At 40.8% G+C, this 22,046-nt stretch overlaps 1 protein-coding gene across 1 annotated transcript in view; it reads left to right on the plus strand.

Annotated features, from left to right (window-relative positions):
• celf6 (CUGBP Elav-like family member 6) overlaps positions 1–22,046 on the plus strand; it is a 138,944-nt gene that overhangs the window by 111,394 nt on the left and 5,504 nt on the right. Inside the window, exons 5-12 of the mRNA XM_046032633.1 lie at positions 556–635; positions 9,282–9,425; positions 10,376–10,520; positions 11,740–11,889; positions 12,693–12,755; positions 13,334–13,414; positions 16,022–16,165; positions 20,386–20,535. Of these exons, the coding sequence (XP_045888589.1) occupies positions 556–635; positions 9,282–9,425; positions 10,376–10,520; positions 11,740–11,889; positions 12,693–12,755; positions 13,334–13,414; positions 16,022–16,165; positions 20,386–20,513 (935 nt within the window). The 3' untranslated portion in view covers positions 20,514–20,535. The remainder of the gene's footprint in view (positions 1–555; positions 636–9,281; positions 9,426–10,375; positions 10,521–11,739; positions 11,890–12,692; positions 12,756–13,333; positions 13,415–16,021; positions 16,166–20,385; positions 20,536–22,046) is intronic.

A 22,046-nucleotide genomic window follows, 5' to 3' on the forward strand; every position in this document is an offset into this window, starting at 1 on the left:
AATGAGGCTCCAGAACCCTGCTGCCAACACCCGTTCCCTTGTCTTACGGCCAACTTTTTATGTTGACTTTTCCTTTTGTGCATTAACTACACAACAGATTTAAGATGATTTGAATGCCCCTTGAGCAAAGCCCCCCTCCATTTGAAATTATACGCGAGCAAAGATTCGGTTAGATAGGCAGATTATAATACTATGCCTTTGTCATCATAATCTCTTTTATGAGTGACTGCACACAAATCACAATGTGTAAATATTAAACAGATTAATAATCACAAACAAGTCAGCATAGTAAATGCCTTGGCTCCATGCTCCAAAGTGGAGGGGGTGGAATTAGAAATGGGCGAGGGACAGGATGTTCCAAGCAGCTACTGCCTTCACCACAATTAGACTGATTTATTCAGAGTTATGCGTTGAACACACAAATGGCAGAATATATTTTCAACAAAGATAACATGAAAACAATGGTAATGAATGTTTTTTTCCTCCCATGTTCAAGGCCATTTCCCTGATGTTGTGCCCCTCCTTTCTATTTCTATCTCATTTTTGTGTATACAGGCTGTGCCTTTGTCAAGTTCTCCAGCCACGCAGAAGCGCAGGCCGCCATCAACAGCTTACATGGTGGACAGACTATGCCTGTAAGTAACACACTTTGAAATACAATCATATAAAGTGTTCTTAAGTGTTCTTCTAACAACATAATTAACTTTAGTGTCAAGTTTATTTTAATGCAGCTGCAAACAAGTGCGTTTACACTCGATGTGGACAGTGTGGACAAGGGATGTGATGTCACTTGAATGTATGTATGCCAGCTGTTTTGTCAATGTTCCCAGTTTTATAAAATGTTTGAGGCAGACTAGGGCAAAGTTTACGACAAAGATTGGTGGACTTGATTCTGTTTGTTGCCCTGCCAAGAAACAGACACTAACCAAGTCTTCTTTGAAAGTTTTCTATTCCACATACATACACCCACTGCATGGTGTGTGGCTCTTTTAAAAATTCATCATTGAATGTCTTTGTCTTTTTGTGTGTTTGGAAAACCTTGTACATCTAAGACAAAACAATACACTCAAAATATACGAGAATATCTATTATTTATCTGTGTATCAATTTTTTGGTTTGTATATACAGTATATACAGTAACCACAGGGACTAGTCTCAAAGAACATTAACAGTCCACTGTCTCACTGTGCATTATCGCACACAAAAGATTTCCACAGTCAGCATCCACCACCTTACAGCGCACAGCTGCATACTCTTTTCACTCAATATCCATTTCTTTCTCCTGCTATTCAGATCACCTTTTCAGCAGACAGATAAAACATGTTTACATGCACAGCCTTTTTAACATTCACAGTTTACATTTACAATAGAAACAGCAAAATGTTAATTGGAACAATTAGCAAATAAGTACCAATAGATTATGGCTGCATTCCATACTGAATTTCCACTTGGTTATTATAGTGATAGTTAAGGGGAGAGAATACTCACAGATAGCCTTAAGCTTATCAGGTTTTTATAGCTAGAGCTAATGTTAGCTTACAATTGCCCTACTTTATGTCAAGAAGAAACAGAGCATCCCATTGGAAAACCTTTTCTGGCCACCTGTTGAGTGTAATTTCAGTATTTGATGGCGTTTTAGTCCTGGTTTGGTCCATCAACTTCTGAAAAACAAGAAGATGCAAGGGCATAACAGTAGTTTGAAGGAATCTTTTAATAATTTAATGTGTGTAGGTTCAGGCAGGTTGTTCAGAATCTGGTTCTAAATTGTGAAGAAGCCAAGAGAAAGCTGTGTGTCTGTGAATTTGTGAATTATCTGTCCATCTGTCTATGTTTTTCCTGTAATTTGGCATCCTAAATCTCATCTGCCATTGTTCGGTGAGTTTTCTGACCCATTAGCTCAATGGTTTGTCGAAGACAAATATGTTTATTTTTTTGTGCAAAGGTCTCGCTTGAAAAAGACATCACAATTTCAATGAGAGTAGTAGTTTAAATAGAGTGTTACTAATAATAACTTTGATAAAATGAGATAAAAGTTAAAGTGATACACTTGAGGAAAATTCAGTTTCAAAAAAGGACACTTTCCTGCAAGAGGAAGACAAGAACAAGATGTTCCAAACAAGAACAAACTAAGGCATAGAAGACTAGTTTCTGACTACTCGTGGATTAAAATGTCTCTCATCACATGAATAAATAGTTCTCTGTCAAAAGTGAATAGCTTGAACAGCTCTCTTAACCTGTTCCTAAAAACAGTGTGAAATTAGTGGCTTTATACTGGGAGACAGTGTGTCATCTTCATGGTGAAGCAATTTAATTGAGGTAGTAGGCCAAAGAAGATTATTTCAGAATTGGAGTAATTAACTTTTGACACTTTATATGCTGTTTAGGCAATTTATGAGGATGGCTAGACAGGTAGTTTTGGAATTCCATACACCTAGATATAAATGTGTGTCATCAGCATAAAAGTAAAACTTTTTTTCAGTCCGAGATGTTGTAGAGTCATGTGTGAACACTGTAAATGTAAAAAAAAAATAATCTATTGAAAACTACAACTATTCTACAGGGGATAAGGATGAAGGATGGATATTGTTGCTGGGTAAAAACTGACCAACTGAATGTTTAGAAAGTACAATAATGAGTACTATAGATAACAGAAACGTAAAAGTCACAGCCTCTTCCAGCAACGTAGGAGAAATGACTTAAAAACAGCTCATCACCACCAGATTATTAACAGTGACAGTTTAGCCCGTCATGGGGCTAGTCTTTGTTAAAAACTATTAAACATTTAAAACACTTGAAAACATGTATCAAGGGAGGCTTCATTACAGTGACTAGAAGGGAGGTCAACGTAAGATAATAATATTGAAAAGCACCCTAGAGTTAGGATGGATCTTCAAAATGAGGTCAGATTAATAAGCCACTTTTGTTTCCTTAACTGCTTCCTGACATTTCAGCATTAAGTGCTTCATAATATTGTGGGACACTTGCAGTTTATCAACATCCTATTAACTTTTGGTATCATCTACACAAGACCAGGATATTTATCTTGAAATGTGGAATAATGTTAAGCTGTAAATACTAGCTATATTGCTGCAGCCTAATTGTATATCAGATTGCACATCATTCCTTTTACAGACATAGAACACATATACACTTGTTTGTTCTCATGACTCTGGTGGACTGTGTTGCACTGTACAATAGAGAGTAGTTTAGCTGTATAAGGAATTGTGGAGGGTAATGAAGGTAGTTTTGTGTTGGTCCAGTTTGATATACAGTAGTTATGAGATGCAGAAAGTAGCATTAGTTGGTGTTGATTTGTTTAGTTGAAGAATGAGGCCACCAAACCTGTAACTTTTGTCAAGCTGCAGTTAATTACAGAATTTGGATATGCTTCTGTTGGGCTTGAACAAGGCCACCAAAAAGGCTTAAGTAAAAGAAATGATGAATTACAACGCATCTCCTTGCCAGTGCTGGGTGTGAGTACTGCACAGCTGGACACACACGAGCATACACTCTTTCTGGCAGACATCCGCACCTTCACACACTTCACTGATGTTCCGCAATAAATATTTACGGACGCTTCCTGGCAGCCAGATAGTGTCCTGGAAGCCAGATGTAATTTACACATCTTTTTGATGCAGCCTCATTTTGCATTACATTGAAGTAGCGAGGGAGGGAAGTAAGTGGTAGAGTCAGTTTAACTTTGTGTGTGGTTCTTATTGTGCTCAGTAGAAACCAAAGTTCTTGGCATGTAAACCACAAGGGTCAAAATTCAATAAGCAGTGGGCCATGAGCCAAAGAATAATCATGTCGCACACTGATCACACACAATTATGACATACCTCTTACTGAAATGTGATTACAATAATGATATTTACCTTCTACTCAAAATATCTTGTTGACTCAATCAGCAGTTTACATCCAGAAGATTCTCATAATTGGTCTCCTTTTGGGCTGCTTTTTTGTACAGATCGAAATTTGACTTGTGCGGAGTACTTTTGCGCACTTTGTGTATGTTTGTCTTGCTTTAGCCCAGTCACAGTTGTATTAGGTTGGGCCACTGAGCCACCTGAGGTCTGCTGCAGATGAACTGTCCAAGGCAACATATGGAGCCCCAAACAGACCTGGGGCGGATCAAGAGCCGTCCAAAAGTTCATTAATAATCTATATTATCCATATCTCTCTCCCTCTATCCCTGCACCTGTTATCCTCCTCTCCCCCAAATCCAACTTCCACTCAGATTAATAGGCAAGGTGGCCATTAGTATCCAACTAAGGCTTTGGTACCGATGGGGGATGCAGTTAATTTGGATAATATCACTGCCACATGTCGTCAACAACAGACTAACAGGAGGCAGGATTCAGAGAGTGGGCTTCTCAGCTCACTGCCTGCTGCCAGCTGTGAGGTCTGGATGAACCTTGAACAAAGAGTTGTCTCTCACTCCCTCTCGGTCTCTCTCTCCCTCTTAATGTTCTCTCTGCAGCATCTGTGTTACCTGGCACACGCACGCATGCCATAAATAATACCTGCACCAAAATACGCTGGCCCAAAATGAAAGGCTTTAATGAAGCTTAAGGGCAAGGGATGCCACCGAAGGGCATGCACTGATAGATCGGGTCATAGCTTTAATTGATGTTTACTGCACTTTGCAGGTGCTACCAAAATTAACTTAAAAGGTGATTGGGCACAGAACAGGCACTCTCACTGGTTCAGCTGTTGAATTACAGTAAGGCTGCAGAGGCACAGGTGGCAAAACTTCAAATGGCAGAGCCGGGGGCAGGCAGACAACACCCAGCAAATTGCAGACATTGTCATGTTCAGTGTCACAGCGTGGCTGACAGGGTCTGTGGAGCACACCAGTGTTGGCAGCAACAAGAGCGTGCATGTGTGTGATGCTATAGTTCTGGATTAATGAGAGATAAGACCAAGCCAGAGAGTATTGTCATTGTAACAAGCAATTCATCAACGCCACATGAAACTTTTGTAGCATCTCGGCAGGCTTGTAGCTGACATACTCCATGGAGATTTGTGGCTTGCACTCCTCACATACACAACATATAAACTGTTATTTCCAAAATGTAGTATAAACACCAAGTGAAAATACCATTATGAATGACATTGTTCTTCTTCTCTGTCTCTTGGCTGTCTCTTGAGCAGTGTGTCTTCGGCAGCTGCAGCAGTATGTGGTGGCCAGCAAGGCTAGACCAAGACGGCATCATCCAGTGCTAATGAGAGACAGTCCTCCCATGAGGCTAGCAGGAATGTAGCATGGTTCAGAGAGTTGAATGCGAAGCCCAGGGGGTGTTCATCCAATTTCCAAACAAACGTGTTATGGTGTATTCAATTAATTTATTACAAATTCTCGATTAACACTTTTAAGTCTGTAGAAACCTGGGACAACTTTTGAAGTTTCATTTGTCATTTTAATGTAACTGTTACATGTTTGCTGAACGGGGGAGAAAGAGGGTTCGTAGTACCTTAGTTGTTAATCATTAACATGCTTTTTGAATATTTGTTTCCCTTCAATGCGTGAGTCAGTATACTATATTGCCATAAGCCCCTGTAGAGGATCTAAGATGAGTGTCTGTTTACCTGTACACACTTAACACCAGTGTCTTTGTATCACAGCAATGCAGAGATAAAAGCAAAATGCCATTTCACTGGTGGAGCTAAATTCTAATCCCTCAATTACTGTTGTGTATTTTTCCATCTACACATTTTGTGGCCTATACAAAATCCAATATGGGAGATTTTCACAAGTCAAGTGTGTTGTTCAAGAAATTAGATTAGTTTTTGAACCCGTGACAAATTCCTTAGTTGTACCTGTCAAAAGTGAAGGCTCCCTGTTGGCCCTTATCAAATTCAGCGAATTCATTTTCTCTCCAGGTATAGGAGTCATGCTGGTGGAGGTTATTATTCTGTTTGTTTGTCAGCTTGTGATTTTCTGCTACCAGTGAGGAGTGGCTGCTTTGCATCCAGTGCCTGTTGTCTGCTGCCACCTGTTCCTTCTTTACCTGGCCACATATTATTCTTTCTTTATGTGGATAGAAACTCTTGATCCTTGAGGGGGATCGCACTCTGAAATCTGCTTTTTTCTGATTAGGCCTTGCACCTAGTCAGAATACATCCGCTTGAGATGTGAGGATAAGAAATTCTCCTTTTCAGGGGTGAGGATGAGAGAAAATTCTATATTTTTTTATTTTAGAAGGGATATTTTGGCTTTTGTGCTTCAAAAGTCAGAAATGCTAGGCTCTGACATGAATGGCAGTGCTGACAACACCTGCAGAGGCTGTTGTAGTGCTTTAGTGCTGCTGCCAAGTCTGTTCAGTGTAGACACTGCAGACAGGGTCTCCTCCTGTGCTGTCGTCTACAGCAGAGCGCTCTGCTGGTAGAAGCCAGGCCAGGCCAGACTCTTGAGTCACGGTGCAGTGAGTACAGGCAGCCTCAGGCTTTCAAAGTCCCGATGCTCACAATGCATTCTTCATGAGGTATTAAATGAAAAGAATACACAGATACACAAAGCAGAAAATGAATGTGATCTAAATGCCAGGCCCCTGTGCTGTGGGCAGGATTGAGCAACAACGCTGGAGGAAGATGTTTGCTCTGTGCGAGTCTCATTAAATCTAACAGCCCAGTGCCTTCAACTGACCCACAAAGTTGAAAAAGAACTGAAAAAGGTCAGGAGGTAGGATGAAATGAAATTAGAAAAGGGAAAACTGTGCTGTTAACACCGCCATGTCGGAGTATTGATTTAACTAATTGAAATGGCATCGAGAGAGAAACACCAGATGGGTCTCATCTGTCCTGAGGTAGGGTGCTGGCTGGCTCTGATAGGATCCCATCTGAGACGCATTGTCCCTGGGGTCCATGCTGATGCCTTCCTTCATTCCCCAACCTCTTTCTTACAGTTATCTATAGCCAACACATTCTCTTGGTTGTGTTAACAGAATGTTTGTACACTTAAGGCAAGGGGTAGTCGAATAGCATGCAAAGCCTCTGAACAAGAACTCGTTTGTGTTTTGCATTGAGAAAATGTGTTTTTGTCTTTTTTATAAAATGAGAAATTAGATAAGAAGAAAAACAATAGCTGAGGGAAGGATAAGGCTCAAGAAAATGGTGACTGATGTTAGGGTAATGTAGAAATAAATATAAAATATTATGAAGATATTATGTAAGGTTTGCTGCAGCAGCAATGACTAACCAAACCACAAAGCACGAGACCATCCAGGCAAACTGCCTTCTCAATGACATCGCCTAGATGTTCCTGTTTAAAATTTCATGAAGCGCTTACGAAAATAGGACACACTTAACATAACATAAAGTAAGAGTGAGACTGTGTTTGTTCAGTGGCTGAATACACACTATCTTACTATGCAGTTGCAATATTCAGCTTCACAGGGCATACGTTTATTTGTTTCTATGATTTTCTGTTTGGATAGCTCTGCTTTAGTAATGTGCCTCCTGTAGGAAGCACTCGAGCTTGATCTTGATCTGAACCCGTAGAGCAACTTGGTCTAGCTCTGTCAATTTCAATTTTTTATACATAGTCACATAAACGTGTGCACAAGAAACAGGTGAATGCAGCTTCACTCACACTGGTCAGTCTCAACTTTCTCTGTCTCCGGGTCCCCTGCAGGTCCCTCACAAATTTCTACACCCAAAGAAAATATGGATATCCAAATCAAAGTCTGAATTTGTACTGACCCTGTCAGGATGAGACTTTTTGTGAAATATGAACCAAGTTGTGATTATGGAGTCCTTTTCTCCCTATGTCTTTGCTTTTATGATCTTACTAATCATATCCTGACTGCCCCCTGGCTGCCTGTGTCCTTCTGTCCTGGTGGTGCTCTGTGCACTTTCCCAGCATGCACTGCCTGTAATTAAATAGGAGACTGGTCCTCTTGACAGTGTCTGTGGCTGCTTTCTTTGCCTGGAAGCCTCTTCATCCTCTTTCTTTCTCTCTCTCTCTCTCTCTCTCTCTCTCTCTCTCTCTCTATCTCTATCTTTCTGTCTCTCACTCACACACAGACACTCCACCTCCCTCTCTCCTTGTCTGGATGTCACATGAGGAACTGACTCTGGTCTCTGTCTCTCATATGATTTAATTGGATGCAAACTCAGGAGCATGGACATCAATACGGAACTATATCTGCCATAAGGCAGAGCCATTAGTCAATACTTCGCCCTCCACATGCTGAAGGCTTTTGTCAGACCTAATTACCCAGTACTATATTCAGTGGAGCTTCACCAGTGGGAGACTGGGACTCCTGTGGGATCTGGTTGGGATCATAGTTCACTCCCGGTGTATACAGTGGAGTTGGAAAGTTCACAAAAGCAAATATCACTCACTATTCTGTTCCATTTGACGCTGACAGCTAAATGACTGCAGTCATGAGGGCTGCAAATTCACTTTGAATGGCTTCTTTGACTTAGATATATTATTGTGTATGTTGTGTACACTGGACATCAGATGACAGAACTGAATGACATCCTGACCACTGTTTCTCCTTTTTAGTGATGTAGAGAATGGACACTTTTTAGTAAAAGAAGGTTAATATACTGATACAGATACAGCCCTACATCTATTCTTATGGAGTTAACATTTCCCAAGGGAAACACATACACATTGTGAGAAAGCCGTTTTCAACTACACAATAAAAGGTGCAAATATAATGCATGCGATCAGCACACTGTTTTTAAATGGCTTGTATTTAGGTTATGGTCAGACTGACAGTGTTCACTATGTTCATATACGACATCTGCACAATTCCAATAAAAGCATTGCATATTAACTAGAGCAATAAACTTGTCAGGCACCAATGTCAGTCAGTGACATCAGTATTGATGAGATCAGTAGTTTCACTTTGGCCAAAGCTTGCTGTTAGCTTTATGAAATTCATATTAGCTTTCCAATCTGCTGTGGTTGCAGAGTTTGTTATTGCCTTGTTGTCCTCCTTTAGTTTTTCCCAGTGAATAACTATTTATTCAATCTAGGGAAGTTCACACAGATATTTTTGGTTAACAAACACCAGGCTGCAAAACGCTGCTGATTGAAAGTAACCATGGTACTTTGTTACTTTGTTGAAACTTATATGACTATATGACATATATTTTTTGCTTGTTTGCTTAATTGCTTTTGTTAATCTCCAGGCAGCAATAAAAAAGCATGACAATAAACCAGTGAAATAAATATATGTCATTTTTTATGAAGACACCTGAAAAGTGGTAAATGTTTAGTTTAGTTGCATATTTCACTCAGCTTGTAAATATACGTGTCCCTCCAGGGTGCCTCGTCCAGTCTGGTGGTCAAGTTTGCAGACACTGATAAGGAGAGGACATTGCGCAGGATGCACCAGATGGCGGGCCAGCTCGGCATCTTCAGTCCCATGACCATCCAGTTTGGGGCCTATGGCGCCTACTCTCATGCTGTAAGTCTCAGCCCGGCGGGGGAGGAGACGGTGAGCTTTAAAAAAGAAAATCAAAACTGTTGTGATTTGAGGTTTGAACTCACTATCTCTCCCACTAGGCATGTGACACTACCAGCAAAAAACTCCTTAAGTGATTCGCACTATTAAATGTCTGTTAGAGTCCAACTTTACAGAGGCTTTACAGAAAATGCTGCACTGCTTTTTATATTGTGTCTTTTTATCCCTTCATTGGTCCAGGCAAGCTGCTTATCATGTATGCTCAGCACTACACTGTTTTATTTTCATACAGCTGTAAGCACCCATTTCATATTCACTTTCTATTCCCATATTTTCTGACTGGGTCTGTAAATTTAAACTGCCAACCCAAGCTTGCCTCTTTAACATTTCATCTACTTACACATATGTCTTTACACTCAAACGTCATTACCAAAAACCCACACCTGCCCACCCCATACACCTTTCCCTGCTACGCCATTTCATATTCACACATGAAAGTCACAGCCTGGGTTAGGAGTCTGTGAGATTTTGCACTCACACTGTAGCTAACAACTCACCCTGACAGGTGAGAATCGCCCACTCACTCACAATCATTCCACTAACTCTTCCACTGCCGCCCCCTTTTTTTCCTCTCACACTCACACATATATGTATAAAGTACATATACATATACATAGTCTCCAGCTTGCAATACTCATCTCACCGCATAGCCTTTATATTATGTCAGTATAATGAGCACAAGGCCAGAGCAGTGTTACAGTAGCTGAGAAGCGACGCTGCAGGGCAACACCGACCACACTGTTCGAGAACAAGGCATGGGCCAAGCAAACAGAGATGTGAGAGTAAACATGCTCTGGTCCTGCGGCTATTTCACCCTCCTTTCCTTTTCTGTCCTTCCCTCCATCCCTCGCGCCATTCGCCTCTCTCCCCACTGCTCTTTAATCCAACAGCAGATGATGCAACAGCAAGCAGCCCTGATGGCAGCAACACAAGGGTCCTACCTGAACCCCATGGCAGCCATTGCTGCCGCGCAAATGCAGCAAATGGCAGCTTTCAATGTCAACGGCCTGGTGGCTACTCCCATGACACCGTCCTCAGGTACACGCTAATAGGCACACGCACACACTAACTGGCTCAGGTGCAAGAGCAGAGGCACATGCAAACACACACACACACACACACACACACACACACACACACATGCGGGGCTTCTTTCTTCATTTCTCACTGCTGCCCTGGAACATTTTCATCGTTAGCAAGAATTATAGAAGCAGTAGTAATATATTCATTCAAGGCCTTTCTGCTTTTGCCCTTGTTACATTTTTTAGGCTGTAGGCTCCATTTTCAGAAGGAGCAGACATTGCCAGTGTTGCAAAGCAGAGCGTTATATTGAGTGAGGCATGATGGGAGATAATGTACAGCATTCTTTGACACTCATTGGCAGCCACATTGTAGTCTCTCTCTCTCCTCCTCTCGCTCATTATCTCTCTCTCGCTTGCTCTCTGTCTGTTGCTCTCTCCCTCTGTGTCTCTGTGACAGTGTGTGTTTTCTGGGAACATAGCCAATCCGATGACTTTGGATGCAGAGTCCTTGGCTTATACAATATAAGAGCAAAGATTTGTGCGAGATAATCCTGGACCCCAGTCTGAACTATCTTTTTGGCCCTTGTCATGAGGAGCTTTGATAAGTAGGAAGGCCGCCTGAAGGCAGGGTCATTGCAAATGTATTAAATAAAGTGGCTTGACGCTGTACCTGGCATTTGTAATCCACAAGTCCTACACATACCAGGTAATGCCTATCAAACATAATCCTACATGACTTAAATGTCCTTCACCTGGATTAGAAAAATAATAAAAATCCATCAGCACAAAAGGACACTGACAAGGTGACAGACTTGGAATATGACAAAAAGGAGCAAAGGCGGTTAGAAGAAGAGGCACAGGCCCCTGCATCCAATACACTGCACATTATGGTAGCTTCTTGCAAGTCTACATTTTGTACCTTCAAAAGGGCAGTCATTTACCCCAAGTGACAAAGATATACATTTTAACCAGGGAATAATAATGAGGAAATCAAAGTGCTACCTTTATTTTGTTCTATTACAGTAATGAATGAGTGCTTTTCCCCCGTGCCACTCTTACACCATAATCAGTGGGTTACCTTTACTGATTTTAGAAACTGTACCCAGTTAGTTCAGGCTGAATTGGTACCAATTATGTGCTCCTGAGGGCCCATTATGTGCCTCTTATATAGTAGAACATTTGTGAGAAAATGTAAATTTCTGTTAAAAAATATACTACCATGTATCTATTTGCAGGCACCAGCACACCCCCAGGCATCTCTGCCACAGCCGTGCCCAGCATAGGCGCCCCTATCGGGGTCAACGGATTCAGTGCCCTCCAGCCTCAAAGCAATGGGCAGCCCACCTCTGAGCCCATCTACACCAATGGTATTCACCCTTACCCAGGTGAGCCAGTCAAGGTCTACATAAAAGAAACATGAGATATATTTGTAACATCTACTGTCATGAGAATGTTGCCCTGGCCCTGACACTTCTGATTAGCTGCGTGTGCTGATGGTGATCTATGAATGTTTGATTATCCTAGTGTTGCTCTTGGCATGAATAAGAACATCACCTAATTGCCACAATGCAACTTCAACATGTCAGTAGTGACAAGCTGAATTATATCACATGGTACTGTTTAGAAGTTGACAAGAGTCCTTTTTACTTCAACCTGTCATTACATCTTTTTCTGATTTGAACTGAATCATTTAAGGCTTGAGGGTCAATCAACAGTGTCTTTGGGAGATTTCGGAGCAGCCAGCCCTAGTATCATGATGAATCCATCAGTTCATCCATCAGTCCATTACAGTTAATTTGATGTGTCTCAGCCCTTTCTCAGCTTCTTAATGTTGTCTGGGACTGATTCCTGAAGAATTGACAGACACACACTCCCCATTTCTGCATTATGCAAAGGCAGCTGCAATTGTAATGAACTACAAAGTGGTTTGTTTGGCATGTTGTTAATATTTGATGCAAACATCTGGGGCAAACAGGGATTTTGAAGAACTGAGATATGACAACCCAAATTTATCCCACTCCCTGTGTGATCCTACCCCTTGATGGTTCTCTGCAGCTAAGCCCATTTCTGTCATTCTCTGTATATACACTTGTCTCTGTGTCTGTCTTGACCATTCTTCATCCTCTCTTTGTCCCGTTTTCCTCTTTGTCACTCCGCTTTCTCTGGCTCTCTTTTCGCCTCTCTGCAGCACAGAGTCCAACGGTGACCGACCCTCTCCAACAGGCTTATGCTGGCGTCCAACACTACGCAGGTGATCTGTCTCTCCTACCTCCTCTACTCTCTCACTTCCTCCATCTGTCCCTTTCCCTCTCCCCTCTCCCTCTCTGTTTGTCACATCAGTAGACACTATGACAGGTAGAGATAGCCAGACAACCAGCCAATTTTCTCACGGATTAGGCTACTTTACATTAGGATTGCAAAAGGATTTCTGGTTGACTTGATTATACACCCACACAAAAAAATCTTAATTCCAAAAGTACACTGAGAGCTGAGGATCTGAACCTGCCATAGCCTCCTACATAAGAGATGACATAGACCTCTCATAACCACTGCTTTCTGCCTGACATCAGCTCTCATTAACATGGTATAAGTCTCCCTCCCTTTCTTTGTGTGTCTGCTTAGTTGAAATGCACTCGACTCCCCTTTTGCCATACTCTTTGTGTAGAGATCCACCAGCCAAATGAGCCCAGGCTCCCAGTCCTAATGCACTTTATTTATGCAATGTCTAGAGGATGCAAATGAACAATGGAATAATGATTTGAGTTTTGTTGTGTCAAATATGAAAATAGAGATGTGAAAAATTCCACTCTGGTTCTCCCTTTGCAACAGCAGCCTACCCTGCCGCCTATGCGCCAATCAGCCAAGCGTTCCCCCAGCAACCAACCATCATTCCCCAGCAACAGAGGGAAGGTAAGAGCGAGCAAGCGCGCCCACCCAAGATAAAAGGTGATAATTGCCATGTTCCATTCTAATGTAGCTGCACTGCTTTGAATTAGCGAGGGAGGGAAAAAGCTGGCTGGGGAAAATGTGAGAAAAAGGCTCCCCATTTAAAGAGAAGAACATTAGCAGTGAGATGGAAAGTTACTCTGTCATTATTCAAAAACTGCACTAATTCAAACTCGCAGCGTTGGACTGCTTAATCAGTCCATTACAATGTGTTTAAGTGGTTATAAATATTCATCAGATTAATTAGCTGCATGCATAATCATTTATTTCCATTCTTAGTGTAGTGTTCGTTCTTATGCCACAGAATCAGATGTAATAAAGCATAGGATATACTGTGATGGTAAATCACTCTTTTTGACGCCATTCGCCAGTCTCAATTATTCATCTATATGATTGTATGAGACAGTGTAGAGTGGCATGAATATTCAATATAGGGACTGAGCGTTTCCAACATTAACGAGAGGAAAAGTTAGTTTGTTTGCATTTTTTCAGTAGTGTAAGTGCATGCCAGGGCCACAGTGCAGAACTGTATTTCTAAAGTACAGCTAGACACAAACTCCACCTGTTAGCAGCTTATTATCTTTACATGCAGGCATAATTTCACACCATAGGAAAAACACACGGTTGTTAAGGACATCCCATCTCTCATTGTTACCTTGGAACATTTTAATCATTAGCAAGAATTATAGAAGTCATGTTAACACATACACACTCAGACACAGTCCCACACACTCTTTCTCACACACACACACACACACACACACACACACACACACACTAGAGCTATTCTTGGTTGAGCCAGTGGCCTGTCTGAGTTCTGGTCTCCTCTGGGTTTTGGCTGCTTTCCCAGCCTGTCTGAGTCCACTGCCACAGTCGGCAGCCCTGCCATTTAACAAGAGACACCTAAACCTGAATACACAGTCAAGCCTCGGCTTCAACCTCCCCCTGACAGCTAACAATTGCAACAATGCATTTTTACAGTCCGTGTCTGTGTGTGCGTATGTGTGTCAACAAAGAAAATCCCACCAAATCCAAAAATGTAATTTTAACGAGACAAATCTTCACTGTACTCTTTGAAAATGTGTGTTTTCATTTCAGCGGAGAATCTTAGGCAGCACATCTACGTGTCTCACTTCAACACTGTACAGCAACACATACTGACACAGCAAACATCAATATATGTTATGCCCAAAGTAATTTGTTGTAAAATTCTAGGGGATGAACTAAAAATGCCTCAATGTTCAATCAGTGCTGCAAACTAGTTGGTTGTAAAAAAAACAATATACTACATGGAGAATTTAAAGGCAGCCACCTTGCTCAACTTCCATGTCAACTTTACCAAATCTGTCCATGTCCATGAATAATTTATTTTTTTATCAGTTTCTTTGATTACCCTGTAAACATAATACAAAACCATTTTCGTTTTTGTTCAGTTACAAGATTTCCTTTGCTTAGTAGTAGTGTTGTAGTACTCGAGAATGGCCTTGGTCTCGAGACCGGTCTTAAGACCACTTTTTGTGGGTCTTGCAGACATTTCTTTCCCTCAAACAAACCACTTCTTTTCAAAGCATGTATTCTCTATGACCTAAACCTTAACAGAAAGAACTGAGGTTCAGCCTTTAGCTGTTATAAAAAAACCCCGCTCTGTCAACCTGTGTGTGTGTGTGTGTGTGTGTGTGTGTGTGTGTGTGTGTGTGTGTGTCCTCTATCTCGCAGAGGCATAGCAGCACTACAGCCAGCCACCACTGCAGCCCTCTTATCAGCCTTCTCACCAGCCCTAGTCTCATCTCACCATGCTATCACCCTGAGCAATGAGACAGGAGAGAATGCTAGCCAGGCATCCAACTGCAAGCATACTATCCCTGAGTCCATCACATCTCTTTCTCTCTTTCTGTCCACGGTTTGCTCTGTCTCTCTCTCTGGTTCATTCTTCCTTTTACCCAGATTGGCCTGTACAATATGTGGCAGCTGGGTGGATGAGTGTGGAGGGATGGAGAGAGATTGGAAGACAGTCCTACTGTCACATAGTAATTGGGACAAAAACTTGGCTTATGCTCTGCCTCCTCCTCCCCTCTCTCTTCCTCTGAGTCTCAGAGTTTCTCTGTCTCAATATAACTGTCTTAATCTCTCTCTTTCAATCAACCTCTCTGTGTTTTTTCCTTCTCCTGTTGTCTCTGTTTTTATCTCTAGCTGTTTTCTCTTTTCTTTCTATCTCTGCATTTCTGTGGCTGTTTGTGCACTGCTATTGCTAACAAATTTAACTGTATTAAATAATTTATTAAAGTGCCACCTATGTATGCGGTTATAATGTGAAATGGGGTCTTCCATTCCATAAATGGAATTAGGGTGTGTGTACTCCAAACGTGCCACAATAACTAGGTTCAACACAACTAAGATTTGACATAATCATTATTCGGTGTTTACATGGCTCCTGCGTTCCTTGGATTATTGTCTTGATTTCTTTATTGAGTAATTTTTCCGCCCATGTTATTATGGTCAGTCTCTTTCTCAGTGGGCTCCCTATATTTATGCTCACATGTAACCCTCCTGTTGTCTTTCTCTCCTCACCAGGGCCGGAGGGTTGCAATCTGTTTATTTATCACCTGCCCCAGGAGTTCGGAGATGCGGAGCTCATGCAAATGTTCCTGCCTTTCGGCAACGTCATCTCTGCCAAAGTCTTTGTGGACCGAGCGACCAATCAGAGCAAATGTTTCGGTGAGTCAAAAATTGACGGCAAAGAGGAGTTTTTTAAAAATCCATTTAAATGAAGAGAGCTCTATCAAACAGGCTTCCTGTATCTAACTGTGGCATGAGAAACTGGACACTCTTATTGCCTAAAATCACACTGGCTAAACCCACCAAGGATCCCTCATTTAGCTACTGACCCAAAGGTCTTTCCACAATTGCCATTTGCTACACACGTCTATTCATCACCCTCTCTATCACACCATTCCTAATACAATCAGTATCCTCTCCTCTTCTCTGCCATTCCCTGCCTCCTTTACCCAAGAGAAAAGCATTTTCCCAGACGACTTCCGCCACCCCCACCCCCCAATGCTTCAGGCAGGGCAACTCAGCAGCATTCCGCCTCAACCTCCCCGCCTCTCCTGTTGCCTCCCACACAGCAAACCAGTTCATCAGGGTGGAGGCGGTGCAGGTGGAATCTATGGGCTTAAAGAGATAATAATAGACTGGTGCGGGCCTTGCTGTTGATTCAGTTGGACAGCAGCACCCAGGAGAAAGGCAGGGTGAGAGAGAGAGAGAGAGAGACTCCCAGCATTGGCTTCCTCTCAGTTTCTCTTCAACATGGCATGTCTATGAGGCTTTCTCTTCGTCTCTTCCCTCGTCTGTCTCATTCTGTCCATCTCAGAGCCGTTTCTCTCTCTCTCCCTTTGTGTGCTCGCCTCTAAACATATGCCTCTCACTATCACTATCTGTCAGTCAACAAGGGGGAAGGACAAAGGGGCGGTGACCTCATCAGTCTCACCGGCTTATTTTCCAAGGCTAGTAATTAAGATCTTGGCTGAAAAACAGCAATTCAACCCATGAGATTTTTTTTGTGGAGTTTATTCACTCATTTTCCCCTCCTTTTTATAGCAGAAGCCCCTGGGCTCTTTTGTAAGACATTACCAAATTAGGCAGAAAATGCTGTACGTGAGTTTAGCCTTGATGTGTTGGGCACTGTAGAATCACATATGTGCTACATGTCTATATACAGAGTATACAAATGTAACAAAAAATGATGGATGGATAGACTTATGAATTGCCCATTGTAAAAATGTACAAATTTGGCCTTGAGCACACTGGTGTGAAGAAAATACAGTCAGTTTTCCCAATATCTAAAGCACTGCAATTACAGATAACAAATTGACAGTATTTTATACAAACTAACAGAAAGCCATTGACCTTACTGTTATTTGAAAAGATAATTTCCAAAGCACTGTTGTGTTCAATAGTCAAAATAAAAAATTTAAAAATATGTTAATTATTCAAAATTATAACGAATAATCATTTATGTATATCTGCAATTACTTAAGCAAAATTTTAATTTCCACTGTCCTTTCAACAGCACAACACCATATTAAATATAAAGTAATCTAATTTAGATACCATTTTTCTTTCTTTTTCAAATTAAAATCTACAAAACCTTAAAACCTTATACCTTAAATTCATCATCTAAATATAGCTTACATTCTGTAAAGATGTCAACTGTGTAAAAGTTAACTTATTTACTATATTTTAAAAAGCAGCATACAGTATCTTAGTAGATACAGTAGGTTAAATATTTTGTTAATATTATTATTCATTTAAAATACTTCTGGTTCTTGTGAGTTTCACCAGAAACATCTATGCGTACATGCATGGCCTGATATCTCTGCAGCACAGGTAATCTTCATTTTAGGATTTTGAGAGGAGATAATCAAACATCACTCTTTGAAACTGAGTGTTTACAGAGAAGTCAGAAAATTTTAATATGATGAAAAGGTCACTAGGGGAACACTCGAAGCATGTTCTTATAAAGGATATGTTTCTGGAACAGGATTTGGAGTGTACTCTTAAGGGATACATTTCTGTCAATTCAGACAGACGGCTGTTTAGTTTAATAAGTTTATTTGCACTGTGATAAAGTGGAAATGAATATGTGACATGGTGTGATATAAAACTCTTCTGCAGGTGAGATGAAGAAAAGTCTAAGGGATTTATAAAATATTTAAAAAATTAAGATGTGAGAAAGCACAAGAGACACATGAACATAGCGTGTGTTATTACTTAGTAATGCGTTATTGAGTAAAGATAGAAACATATAGAACATCCATGAGGCAAATGTGTACTCTGCATAGACCTTCACAGCTGCGGAGCTATATGTTTGTGTTTCCTTTAACCTGGGACTCTATGGATAAAACATTAGTCTTAATCCTCTGCGTTTAGTCACTCAATACTGACTTAAATGTGATCAAAGCTTACCTTGTTAAGTGGCATTAGCTGGATTTAGCTTGAAAATGAATTTCAAAAAGGTCTTCTGAGAATGGAATGACACACACACCCCTAAAATAGGAAGAAAAAATATACACAAGGATATGCGAATTTACCTAAAGGGACTGATTCTTTTTTTTAATGTTCTTTTTCCTTTTTGTTCTTTCCCACTTTTAAGTCGGGGAAAGTTGTTTGTTTCAGCAGCACTCATCTTTACATTAACATATTTAGTGTGCACGGATTCACCATCCTCATTTGACACTTTTAAATAGTATCTTTGTAATAAAAGAACAAGCAAATCTCACAGATGAAAAATACTCATTACAATAAATAAATTAATAAACATTTGTTTAAACTGTAAACTTTGTAGTACGGGAGCTTCCCATGACAATTTATGACTACCAAGCAGCTTCTAATCATCTAGAGGTTGACTGACTTGTTCAAAGGGAGTTCACTGGTAGTTATAGCAGAGCAGGGGACTCTGTTTTCCTCAGCCTATGAAGGTATTTGAAGCAGGACCTCACATCTAGACTCCTCCACCCCTGAAGAAAAAAAGTCCAGAAAAGGGTTTTCATAGCACCAACAGCAGTGCTAACCAGTAACTTTTTTAGGGAAATGTAAGACTACTACAGCATTCACAGCTGCTCTACCTGGACCTTGACTCATATTTTCTCCATTGTCACCCAGAAATGTTTGCATCTTTGCATGTGTTTTTATTAAAAATGCATAACATTAAAATGTGTACAGACATTATACTGATATGGATGAAAGCCATACTTCAATCCCTAGTATCATTTGGGGTATTGAGTTTCACAGCACCGCCAACTGCATCAAAGATTTGAAACATTAGCCAGTTACTTTGTCTGGATGAAACGGCTAAAACTGAATTAAACTAAATTTAGAGTTTGGATGCAGTCTTTGTCCTCTTCCTTCCATACTTTGACCCCTAGCATCCTATCACCTTTTTGGCATGTGGATGTAAATGTGAGATATGGAGATTCGTTAAAGTCATGGATGGTGTGTGTGTGTGTGTGTGTGTGTGTGTGTGTGTGTGTGTGTTTGTGGGATTGGGAGTGGGATCACTGCCAACTGACAGGCCCTTCCCTGCTCAGTTTGTTTAAAGGGTTTGTAAAAGCAGCAGCCTTATCTCACCCACACTGACAAAAGCCTGCCCTCTCCCCCCAAATTAAATTGGACCCATAGCGGTGTGATCAAATCAGCTGGCAGGCGGAAAATTCGGGCCGTCAATCACAGAGGTGTCTGATAAGAGCAGGCAAGGAGTCCCGGTGTGGAAAGCTGTGGGCTCATTCCGCCTCGACACCCAGGTGATAACTCAGAGCAGCAGGCACCTCCGTCCTACACACCTTGCTCCTAGCATCTCGTCACGACCCCCATGCCCTTTACTCTTAACTCAGATACATGCTCAGTAACACATGTACATGAAAATACACACACACGCAGCCCTGCCACACTTGGATGGCTCAAACATGCAGGTAAAATTTTATTTAATACACTGCTTTGTTCTAAAAATCCGCACACAACATGAGACTCCTATTTTTCTCTCTAATCTTTGAACACCTTTTCATGTATTTTGTTCTTTTATGTTCAAGTTAAACTCACTGTTTCTAATAGCTCTTCTTCGTGATTTTTAATATCTGTGTTCTTAGCCTTTTTTGTGGTATTTTATGTAATCTTTTTAATTCAAAGATTTTCAATTAATCTGCTGAAAAGAGAAAACAAAGAGCTATTGTTGTGTCATTGTTGAGAATTAAAAAGGGTCTTCTTCTCCCCTCTTTTTTCTTTCATTTCGCCTGTCTTTTCTCCCTGTCTCTTCACCTCTCACTTTCTCTTCTTCCTGTGTCTCTCATCTCTCCCCATTCTTCTCCCTTCATGTGTTGTTCCTTTTATTCCCCATTTTTCTTTGCCCCCTTCTCTCCTCCTGTTCTGTGTTCTTGTTTTAGGCTTTGTGAGTTTTGATAACCCGTCCAGTGCTCAAGCCGCTATCCAGGCCATGAACGGCTTTCAGATAGGCATGAAGAGGCTGAAGGTGCAGCTAAAGCGGCCAAAGGATGCCAACCGACCTTACTGACTTGTCTGCTGTCCATACCCAGGTATAGTAACACCCATGCCGAAACACACCGTGCCATACTATGCCATGCCATGCCATGCCATGCTTCAAACTAAACTGTCCACTTCACTTGGATAGTTTAGTTCTTGTTGCTTCAATAGATGTGAATGTTTGAGAGTGCTTTGTATCTCAATTGAACCACTATGCAAACACATTCGCTGTAGCATTTAAATAAATTGTATGAATAAGAGTTGTTTTAGCCATTTATAACTGAAACTTAATCAAATAATAAACCATTTTAGTTTCACATGCATTTTATTAACTTTTAAATTCTGGACCCCAATTATAACAAATGGCAACTTTTTTTAAGTGAGGACTTATATTTCCAGCAAGTTGACCTGTGTAGGGCAATTGGGCAAAGAGGAAAATTAACTACTACTACTAACTATTTTCCAATCTTTCAGCCAGGAGAAAACCCACCACCCATCATTTGCATAAAAATACTGTTGTACATACTAGCTGTGATAGTGTCAATGCACTAGTTTCTAGATTACACAGAATCAGCCTCTTGAGATTTGTGTCAGGTTGCCCTGCTCCACTGAGTTGTTTTTGTTTCTTCTGGGGTTTGAAACCTAATTTGTACCTGCAGGATGCTCCAATGCAAATTGATGACATCATCAATAACTGTCTGTGCATAATTACCTGTCTACTGAGGATGGCGTTGAAAATCGATGCAAGTTGTTAAGCTACAAAATCATAAAACCATGTACTAGTAATTCTCTCCTAAAATAGTTCAACATTAGAGTTTGGTCAGCTCTTTAGCAAAATATATAGGTCCTTTCAGTTAAACTGTTACTTACAGACTACCAAACTACTGATGAGAATGTTAAGGAAAATGCTGTACATGATCTTTTTGAGAAAGGTTTGTGCTCACAAAAATAAACACATAGATGCGTAATGGAAAAGCACTTACTCACCCTACAAACTGCAGTGGCATGTATTATGGTGGAGAATAGCACCAACCCCAGTAAGCACTATTTCGTCAGTTCAAGTGATGCTTCACCAGTCAGTTCTCAACCAACCTTATAACCTTGTAGCACTGAATGCGAGGACTGTTTATGATTTTACCATGCACAAAAAGAGTTGCACGGCAACATTTTCTGTGTTAATACATAGTATTTTTAACACTTGATAAAATGCCAGTGTAAAATTAAACTCTCCAGTGTTTACCCATTCTCCACAAGTGAGTTAATTTAATACTGAACAAATGCAAGTTTAGATACAACTTATAGAAATCAAGCAATCCTTTGTGGATTAGTTGTGAACTACGCTCATTTTTAAAAAAACTTTTTAATCATCCAGATTTTTTTTATGAAGAATGCACTCAAAGTAGAGCAAACAAAAGATCTTGCAAATGTATGGTTACCTACTTATGCTGATTGTATATCTGCCACCAAATATCTTCAATGTCCAAGAGTTCCTTGTTTTGGCCCTTAGAAAGTCTGAGCTTTCATACAAAATAATTTTAAAAAACGGTGTACTTAAAGTGGTACC

The sequence above is a fragment of the Micropterus dolomieu genome, linkage group LG20, assembly GCF_021292245.1.
Source record: "Micropterus dolomieu isolate WLL.071019.BEF.003 ecotype Adirondacks linkage group LG20, ASM2129224v1, whole genome shotgun sequence".
In the NCBI taxonomy this organism is placed as follows: Eukaryota; Metazoa; Chordata; class Actinopteri; order Centrarchiformes; family Centrarchidae; genus Micropterus; species Micropterus dolomieu.